At 39.8% G+C, this 10524-nt stretch overlaps 1 protein-coding gene across 1 annotated transcript in view; it reads right to left on the bottom strand.

The window, feature by feature from the left end:
* Window positions 1–1432: 1432 nt before the first annotated feature.
* The window catches only part of CENPN (centromere protein N), a 15029-nt gene continuing 5937 nt past the window's right edge, over window positions 1433–10524 (bottom strand). Inside the window, exons 5-10 of the mRNA XM_019505494.1 lie at window positions 8510–8686; window positions 6951–7052; window positions 6302–6359; window positions 4130–4242; window positions 3119–3242; window positions 1433–2426 (exon numbers count right to left, since the gene is read on the bottom strand). Coding sequence (XP_019361039.1) covers window positions 2311–2426; window positions 3119–3242; window positions 4130–4242; window positions 6302–6359; window positions 6951–7052; window positions 8510–8686 — 690 coding nt within the window. The 3' untranslated portion in view covers window positions 1433–2310. The remainder of the gene's footprint in view (window positions 2427–3118; window positions 3243–4129; window positions 4243–6301; window positions 6360–6950; window positions 7053–8509; window positions 8687–10524) is intronic.

The following is a 10524-nucleotide window of genomic DNA, read 5'->3' on the forward strand; positions in this document are numbered from 1 at the left end:
GGGTGCGAGGGTCTAGGCGGCTCGTGAATAGGCAAAGGAGGCCCCGCCCCCTCGCAGCCGGCTGGAGCGAGCGGCGTGTGCGGAGCGCGGGGCGGGCGCAGCTGACACGGCCCCGTGCCTGCGGGACGTCGGTGTCGGGGGATGCGCGTTGTTGTGCTGGCCACCCTCGCGTGAGCCGCTGGCCTGGAAACCAGCTTGTTTTGGATGCGGGGAGATGGCACGTGGGCGTCCGTCGGCCCCCGGCTGAGTGGAGGGGCGCGGTTAAGTGCCCCGCCGCGTCCTGGCTGGCTTCGGCTGAGCCGGCCACGGGCGCATTTCTACCGGATCCGGGCAGGAAGAGAGTGGCTAGCCCCCGGAGGATGTGGCTGGTGCGAGGGTCGTGCCGCCCGGCGGCTCCTGGCACCAGCACCTCCGGGCTGTCTCTCGGTGGCTATCATACCGGACAGTCCAGTTGTCCTCTATTGATATGAAACCACATGTCCACTATTTTTCTCATCAAGAGAAAAATAGAGGACAAAAGGCATCAGGCTTTGTATCAATAGAGGACAGGACAGTAGCAGAAAACTGGAATGTCTTCTGTGATGGCAACCCTAGGGAGGGCCCCCCGACTTCCCCTTTCCTTTCCCCCTCAGTGTTCCCAGAACAGGTGGGGTGCTGGGGGCTGTTCTGAGAGGCCGAGCTATTTAGCCCAGTGTTGGCTTTGGTCTGTCTGCTGGAGATCTCTTAAGAGGACGCGGAAGCTCTCAGATAGAGTGGGGGCAAGGAAGATGTAAATGCAGGACCAACAAACTTTAGAGTACTTTACTAGAGCAGTGGTGGCCAACTTTTTTCAGGTGTGCCAAAAGATAAGTCCAGTCCCACTTTCTCCTCAAGAGCTGTTCTAATCCCTACCCCCCATGGTCTACCTGATAGTTGATTTATGCCCTGCGGTGCTGGAAGGGAAGCAGAGGGCTTAACCCCACAGCTGCATGGAGCAGGGGGAGGAAGGTGCTGCGACAGGTGTCACTAATGTGCTACATGTCCCTACTACAGCATTACCTGTTCTGAAGAAGTCTGGGTACAGAAATTATTTGATGTAAGTGAACACATTTTTTTACATGCATAAGGAACGTCTACTATTAAATTTTAATGTTTAACGATTTTACTTTGTACAATGTAAGTTAACTGCAAATGAAGTTCTTCAAACTGGTACCCTAAATAAAAAAAATCATAAGAGAGTTGCATTAAAAAAGCCTGTACAGTTAAGAATGCTCAGAACTGCACTGGAAACCTATTATTTTCTTTAATTTGTGCTACCAGACTCTGCTTGAGATCTTTATGTCCACAAAGTCAGAAAGAAATGAATTACTCTAGAACACGAGGTGGGTCAGTCCTTAAAAAGGACACATTCAGAAACACCATTTCCTCCAAGTAAAGGTATGCTAACTGTATGTTTGGGCTCCATCTAATTTCAACTTATTTCAGAAGGCCATTAATAATAATTAGCATCATTCATTAGTAACATTCATCACAGATGCTTCCCACCAATATTTTGATAAGCAGCAATGCATGTACAATTCCAATAACGCAATTCGTTATAGCATATGAAAAGCAAATTATAAAGCAATGATGCTCTAAAATCTGACACCGGTTAAAAAGTTTTAGATTAATTTATTTACTAATCTGGGAGAAAACTTAAATACATCTGTGCTTCAATACCTTCTCAGTCACTTGGTAAAATAGAGATTAAAATATAATGTACATAAAGCATTATATCTCTTTATTAGGTATTTACTAACACTATTTTAAGAACATGAAAAATGTCTGCCAACTGCTTGGTACCACCTTTTACTAATAAGAAGCCCCAAGCCTCTTTTAATATATAAAAGCATGTTACTATATGTATTACTATAAATGCAGTCATGACAACTGAATGGTGTCATAAGAATCTTCTGCTAGAATGCACTGTCAAGGCAAATTTGAAATGTTCATTTTCCCAGTAGCATAGGTTTGTCTCGTCTCAGAATGTTTCTCGTATAGTGAATGACACATTATAGGTTTTTCCATTATATTAAATGATGCTACTACAGTAAGCAAATGCCAGATCTACCACACCATTACTTGACCTACTGTATTCTGATAAAGTCTGTTTGAAGTTGCATCTTTCCATCACATACTTTATGAGCTGTAGAGGAACTCTAATGAAATAACTGGTTTAACTGCCTAAATTCACTGTTTAACTGGGCTAAGAATGGCCTGTCACCAAGCAATCTCCTTGACTAACCCATATACATATGTACATTTCTGTATGGATCAGACTTCGCAGGAAGGTTAGGGGCTTACAAGGCTTGCTGCAAGTAAACCTTTTTTCTCTTTAATTTTAAAGTAGTTCCTGGCTTTGTGTGGTATACATGTAAGTAATGGTGAAAGTGGTGCATCAGCCATACCTGCAGGAAACAAGAGTGAAGAATTACAGCCTGATTCATACCCAATTTACTTAATAATGTAACTTGTTGTTACAATTATTGTTGTTACTCAATATATCTTTTAAACTATAAGTTGAGTAGCCAGGTACAATCATTGTAATTCCACAAGCAAGTTATATTCTTGGGGAAAAAAAAAACCCATCCCAGATGCAAGATACACAAACCTTTATTATTATAATTATTTGCTATATTTCTATTCATATATACAGAGGCTCAAATTTACCATCCAAAACAAAACAAAACAGGCCACTTCTTGTTGTCAAGTGCATTAAGTCCTCAAGCAAATCCGATTCTGGGCCAGTTCATTTGATGTGTTCAGGTTGATCTACAGAGGTGCTGCTCCAGTCATTATGGCACTGTGAACTGCCTCTGTGTCAGCTTTCTATTTTTTTTTTTTTTTACTTGGGATTGTTTTAGGGAGGCTGTTAACATAATTTGGGATTTATCTGTTATAAAATGTACAGCTATTGATAATTATAACTGCTCCAGGTTCCCAATTTTTATAAATTCTACTGATAATTACTTTCAAGTACACAGGCTAAAAGCTGTTTAATTGACCCCAACCCATGTGGAAGCACGCTTAGTAGATTATAACAATGGTAAATTATTTTGCCTACTACATTTTTGGTTTTTATCAAAGTTGAAATACTTACCTGCTGGTGCCAAGGATTTCAGAGCTTCTAAAAGATGTGGACTAGAGAATTTGACCAGACATCTGAATGATTCCCTTTCAGACACGTTCACCATTTTAGGATTGCTTTTAAACATTGTTTCAAGCTGTGAACAAAGAAAAAAAAAGTCCTGGTTATTTGTAAAGAGTATGCCTTGTGTTTTATTACAAAACAATGCAAAATGTAAACTAAAGCCTAGCTTTCTTTTGCTGGACACTGTCCTCTTTTCTTCCTACTGTATTAACACATAACAACTAATACTTTTTTGACAATATGCCATTTATTTTAATGGCATGCAAAAGCAGAATCATCATGTTTGCATTTGCTGGTATTGTTAGATATGCCACAGAATATAGGTTAGTCAAGGTAGAGTATGGCTCATAGTCTGTTTGCTAGTATTAAAATGATTTAGATGAAAAAATACTTTGTTAATGAAAATCAGAGACTGCCCCCATGTGGCAAACCATCCTCTATCGAAAGAGATGCAACACGTCTAATCCATGATAAATCATTAAAGGTTATTTCTTGGAATCCCTGATGTACAAAGAAATCTTTTTTCTTGTGAACAAATTCAAATCATACATAGCTATTGGCATTACCTAGCTTTAAAAATACTCCGTGCATCTTTGATGTCCCTGTACTTCAGATCATCACTACTTTAAGTCTCATTCTATGATAATAACAAAACATGCAAAATAATAAATTTGGACATTAGATATATTTCTATTCAAATAGACAAGGATTCAGATTAACCATTTATTCCTTATGATAACTATTTAAACCAGATGCTCAAATTTAAAGTTACTACAACCTAAATTTGCATGCAAGAGACATGTGATCCACCATTAGCTACATTTGTATCCTTTTTATGAGGAATTCCACATTTTTGCAAAAACTGGAAGAAACACTGGAAAATTCTTTGTTAGTGTGATATAACATCTATTGTTTGGTTGCTTCAACAAGACTTGAATTTGGCTTAAAAGTCTCTACAACCTTGTATTGTGCAAATTCTAATTTTGGTTGGGGACCATCACCAAAGACTTCCCGATTCACTTGCTGGATTCTCTCTTTTTCACTCTTATCTTCTTGAATTATCCTAGGATCCACTGGGAGAAAAAAACAAAACACAACAACTTGGTCAGTCAGTGTGGCACTGTTTAGCCATTACATGCACATTCTGTTTCTTTAAGGAAGATTTTTGGAAGTGATATACTCTGAAAACAAAGACAGATACTAATACTAGTGAAGGCACCAAACTGTTCATCAAACAGTTAGAAGGTGAATATAAAGGCTATCTAGAAGTGCTATTAGATTATAACAGCTTGTATTGAGATCAAAGGCTACCAGTGAGTCACATTTGTCAATGTCCCCAGTATTAAAGTTTAGCATTGTATACTTTTTAGGAAGACAGTGCAAATTTGCATACCACCTGCTCCTTACTGCTAGGTCTATCAATCCATCTAAACTGCTCAAGTTTAAAGATCAAATAATTTTTTAATTGTAGAGAAAGCTGGCTTGCTAGGAATTACAATAAAATATGTGTTATCTTCCATTTTAGTAACCACCACACTCTGCTAACTGAAATTTCCAGCTGGCTGGCAGGCCACAATGGGGGCGGGGGGGAGTGTTGGAAGCAGGGGCAGCTGCTGCCACCTACCACCCTGTGCTGCCGCTGCTCTGCATCCAAACAAAATGTGCACCTGAGTTGCCGCTGCTCCACATCTGGCCGCTGCCACAGCCACTCTGCCCTGCATCCAGTCAAAAACAGCCAGCCTCAGATAACTGGAATTTTTAGATACCCAGCACCCGCCATTCCTCAGTTTGGCTGGAAGCACAGAGCTGACTTTAAAAGAGCCAGCAGTCAGCTGGAGGCAGGCAAGCTGGGGAAGACCAGCACTGGCAGTCATGCCTTCACACCAGAGAAGATCAATAACTGCCCGAGACCCAACAGGAGGGAAGTGGCTGGCAGAGAAGGCAAAGTTGGATGGACACAGGCAGTGTACCCCAGGGAGGAGATAGGAGAGCAGTTTAAGTCTGGTCATTTGGAGAAGTGACCAGCAAGAGGTGTGCCAGAGCGAGACCCAGACTGAAGATTTCCTGGAAAGGGATCCATTACAAGGAGTGGAGGTCCTGTACATGGGAACATCTAACTGTGAGTTCATCAACGATATGGTTTCCTTCCTAAATTGAAATAAAACCTTACTGAATTAACTGATCTTTTACAATGATTGACATCTGAACCTGTATAAAAGGACTTTGAGCTTATTCTGAACTGGTTGATGAAAGGATGGGGTTATAAGGGGAGGTAGGAGCCCCGAAAAAACAGCCACCGATCTCGCCTGAAGATCCTAAATTGTGAGAAGCCTTCCAATATAAATTAATTCAAATCAAGTTGTGGCAGGCGAGAACAGAGGTGCAGCATACAGGTGCAGATACTGAAATAAGCCTTGGCTGTCAAACTAGGCCCCAGATGGCGAGACCTACATTCTGAGGCACCTAATTACACACCACCAATTGGGCACCATACACAGGTGATGTGAAATCCTATAGGAGGAAATAAAGCTTCGCTGAATTGGAATCTAGAAGGGCCCTTAATGATAGCTGGAATTGCTTGATCCTAGGGCCATTTAGATTGGAGGAGAGTGGGGAGGCCATTTAGATTGGAGGAGAGTGGAGGAGAGGGAAAAAAAAGGACAGGCAGAGCACAGGCACAAATCCAATACACCTTATTGACTGAAAGATTCTAAGTCTTCTACATGAGACTTATATGTACCATAAACAGGTTCCACACTCTTAAACAGCTAAAAGCAAACATCTAGAAGTACTGGCATTGAAACAAACTTTAACTCTGCATATATACAGATTCATACATACATATACACAGATTTGAGGCATGGTCCTCATCCTTGGATCTCTTAAGCATGGAAGGAGGTTGACAATGCCCTCATCCCCACAAACTAAAGGGCGTTTTTGATGTTTCAGGTATTATGCCTGGGTAGTTGTATGTGAGGACTGTTTCCCAGGTTCAAAAACAGGTTAGACAAACACTTATCTAAGATGGTTTAGATAGGGATGATCCTGTCTTGAATGGATGGTTGGACTAGAGGACCTCCTGAGGTCCCTTCCAGCCTACCTTTCTATGATTTTATGTCCACACATACATACCGTTTTCTGGAGCAACATTTCTTTCTTGCAGAGGTTTTGGATGATGCGTTTGGAAGGTCTAAGCAAAAAAAGAAAAAAAGTGATGAGAGGGTTAAACTGATGATAAAACGCAACTGTTTATTTCTAGTTCTAGAAGACATAGATGGAAACACTTCTTCAGACTTCTCTGCTGCTTTCTGAAAGTCAGTTTTCTCCCTGCTTTTGCCAACGATAAGAAATTAAGCATCCCAAATTGTATTCTGGGATGTTATTCCTCCCATCTCTGATAATACTCAAGAGACAATTACTTATTTGAAAGGACTATTTAGATCAACAAAAGACATACTCAGTTTAAGTTTCCAAGTCAGTACTTCTGGCACAATGAAGCTGTAATACTACAAAACCACAAGATTCAAATCAGTGTAGTTTTACTCTGGAAAAATATAACTGATTAGAAATGCCTCTAAGAAGCATTAGGTGGGAAACTAAATTTTAGATCACCACTTTAATGTTACCTTATTGAAAGGTTGTCCACCTCAGCACTGCAATACTACTGTAAAATGATGATCTCTTGGAGGAGGTGAATTTTCCCACCTTCTAAGAAGTTTAGAGCTAGGTCTGAAACAAAGAACCAAGACTTATTTTAGAATGAACTTTCAAAGGGGCTCACCTGGCTATACCTCTTAAACACAATATCTTTAAGGGAGTCTAAACAATGGCTTCGTAGCTCCATTTCACGGATGTCACCATAATTGGAAGCAACAATCAGTGCCTTTAAATAAAAATTAAAATAATTTTTATCAGCAGCTCTCAGCTATTTACAACATGATAAAGCTGGCAAGCTTTTTGGGCAAATGCAGCGTTTTTAGTAAACTGTTAAGTACAGGAAGTGTCGCTCACCTAGAATGATTCTTGTATCTGAAAGAAAATATTTAATGAATGGAGAGTCAATGTTTAAAAAACATAAATGGATCTATTCAGATAATTACAGGCTTCTTAGATTGACAAAATAATGGAATGGCTGATACAGGATAAGAATCTATTAACATTAATCAACATAAGACAGAAAATTTATCATCAAACTTACTCAACATCTTATTTCTATTAGATTACAGGTATTAGCAATGAAGAGTACACCAATACAAACACTGACATCTAGAACACATTTGACTTGATGCCACAGCATTCTGATTAAAATAATATAGAGAACAATATTAACAAACACACAATAAAAAGATCTGAAAAAAATGGTTAACTAAGATCTTTAGATACAATTATATGTGGATTTACTACCAAATATGTTTTTAAGGATGAACATTTAGAGTGCTTCAGAAAAAAGGGGATTAAGCCACCATAAAAATGGAAGCAAAGCGTTAAGTTCAGTATTGTGGATATTTAGAAACACCTTGATTGTTGTTACGGTATGACCTTCCACTGAATTATTCAAACCTGGAGATTATGTTACTGGAAAGGTAAGTTTTCAACCTTCCAAGGTCTCAAACTCTCCTACTGATCTTAACATCCATGTGATTTAGATACACAAAGGTCTATCCATCACCAAAACATTTCAATTTTCAAAACCCTTGAAGCTCAGCAGTTGTATCACTGAGAACGGTATGAAATGGTATTTGCAGGTTGCTTTTACCATTTGAAATGTTATGTGTATCCAGAGTAAATCACTGCCACTCTTCAAAAGTCACAGATGTACAGCACAGGTCTTGGGTGATCTGTCCTAAAATAAGTGATACGAATAGACAGTAATGCTATGATCCTATATTTGTCAGTTACCATCCACCTTCTGCTCTAAATGTTTTGAAGCTATTGACCTATCCCATGCCTACTAGCAGCAATTCAAGTTCAATATTCAAAACAATAGCAATTTGCAACCATGTATATTCTTCACATTTGCATGTCCGTTTCAGATTTATCAGTAACATAGCAATATTTTGGTAAAAGCAGATTTTATGAAATAAATGTTCTGTATAAAGAAACAGCTGAAAGACAGTTACTGTATATGGTATTTACTAATGTCCAAATGTTGACATTTACTTTAATGTGGTAATGAGACGGCCACCTATGAAAACACTGACAGTAGGAATTTAACCTAAAGATTGTTTCTAAACCAGTTACATTTCCTGTTATGGTATTTCTTCATACCTTTAAAATTGCCCATTTTGATAACTACACTATTTAACAAAGATCAGTAACATGGTCAGATTTGCTCCTTACCTGACAAAGCAGAGGCAAGTTGCTCCTATTAGTAGATTTTGAAATGAAGGCATAGGGCGTCTGCGAATGATATACAACATAGGTGGCTTTGTATTGGTTTGGTTTTGTATATGAGGTCCCCCAAGCAATTCGAATCCAAATTGCATTATCTTCAAATTCTTTGAAGTTAATAGTCACCTTACAAAAAAAGCAAATTTAGTGCGTCACAAAATTAGGCACTCAAAAATAACAGGGCATACCAGTTAAGATATGCATTAACACATCCCCATGACCATCTGATATACTATTGCAGATGAAAGAAAAAACAGATCCTGCTGACCTGTCAAGGTTGAACTTGTACTCTCAAACAGTTAAGAGAGTTATCTTCCAAACTGTAGCATCCACCTTTTATTAACACAAGTAAACACCCTTATCAGTAGGACCTACTTAATTTGTGGTTTCGTGGATTTCAGGGAAACCACGAAATCCAGGGTTGTTCCTGAAAAAACAACAACAACAAAAACTTAATAAAAATAAAATGCTGGCTCCACAATGGGAACCGTGGTCTTCACTGCAAGGAGAGGAAAGCACTGACTGGCGTGGTTCCATAAATGGCAGTAGACAAGATGGCAGCATCCGCCTCATACTTGCTCCTTCTCTTCTCCCCCGGCCTGTCTGCATTGAGGAGTGGGGCTACATCATCAGCATCCAGCAATTAATGGCAGCCAACAATTAACGTTGAGGGGTGAGACGGCATGAACGGCAGCCAGCAATCAAAGATGTTAGCCAGCAACCCCTTTATTGCACCCCACCGCCAGGGCCACCACGAAACGACCTTGGAATTAGAACTTTACGCTATGATCAACCTGTGAAAACTGGTAAATCCCACTGCGATTTAGGTAGACCCTTATTTATCAGAAACACAAGCAGCTCATTACAAAATTCTTGATTCAGAGATAACAGGAAAGGCAATGCCTCCTTCAGATACTGATTAAAGGAGTACCATTTCATAGTTCTGAAAACCACATCTGTCCTTGCTGGCCACAAGTGTCTCCTGTATGAGGTTTGGCTACTAAACAGTATGTAGCTTAAGGACCATCACCTTCTGCTAGGCAATGTATAAGTTGCTTTTATTAGACCAACTAAATTAGTTGGAAAAAAGGTCTTTGCAAGCTTTCAGGCACAAACACTCTGCTTCAAATGTCAGGAGACTCTGCTGCTATTATGAGTTCTCCAAGGTAGACAAGAAGCTAAAGTGTAACAAGAAATCTGTGAAAACATAAATGAGTGGAAGTTTGGAAGACAATGGGTAGAGATGGCGGGGGAGGGAGGGAGATGTGTGAAGAAATGTAAGTGGTCAGGCAGGTTACCTGGTGAATTAGATATCAGGCAGGTTATATGTGTCATAAATCCAATGTCTATATTAAGTCCATTGTCTTCCAAACTTCCACTCATTTACACAGATTTCTTGTTACTTTAGCTTCTTTTCTACCTTGGAGAACTCACAACAGCAGCAGCAGAGTCTCCCAATGCCTGAAGAAGGGTATTTGTGCCTGAAAACTTGAAAAGAACTTTTTTTCCAACTATTTTAGTTGGTCAAATAAAAGATCGCATCTACCCAAAGACCTTTGCTTGCCTATATGCTTAGATCAACAAGGCTACAACCAACAACTCTCCTAATCTACACAAACAACTTTCCTATTTTGGACCAAGCAAAACTTCTGACGTTTTTGGTTTTTTGAAGTACAGCATAACCTGTAGACAGTGTCACTCTATAGAGAAAACATAAAAAGACTAGAAATGCAATTACAATTCCAAGAACCTTGAAAAGGGCAAGGCCCTACCTTAAGGCAGAACCTAGGTACTCTTCACTTACCCAGGACAAGTAAAGGTTACACCCTGGAGAATTATGCAACTATGTGTCCGCACAATTTTGCACATAAAATGTATGGCCACGCATAATTGCATAATTTTACCTAGGTGGTGGCGCATGACTGGACAGCTTGTAAGTGGGGAGGGGGGGAGCTAGAGCATGC

Source organism: Gavialis gangeticus, unplaced genomic scaffold (genome assembly GCF_001723915.1).
Source record: "Gavialis gangeticus isolate Ggan-Ray unplaced genomic scaffold, GavGan_comp1, whole genome shotgun sequence".
Classification (NCBI taxonomy): Eukaryota; Metazoa; Chordata; order Crocodylia; family Gavialidae; genus Gavialis; species Gavialis gangeticus.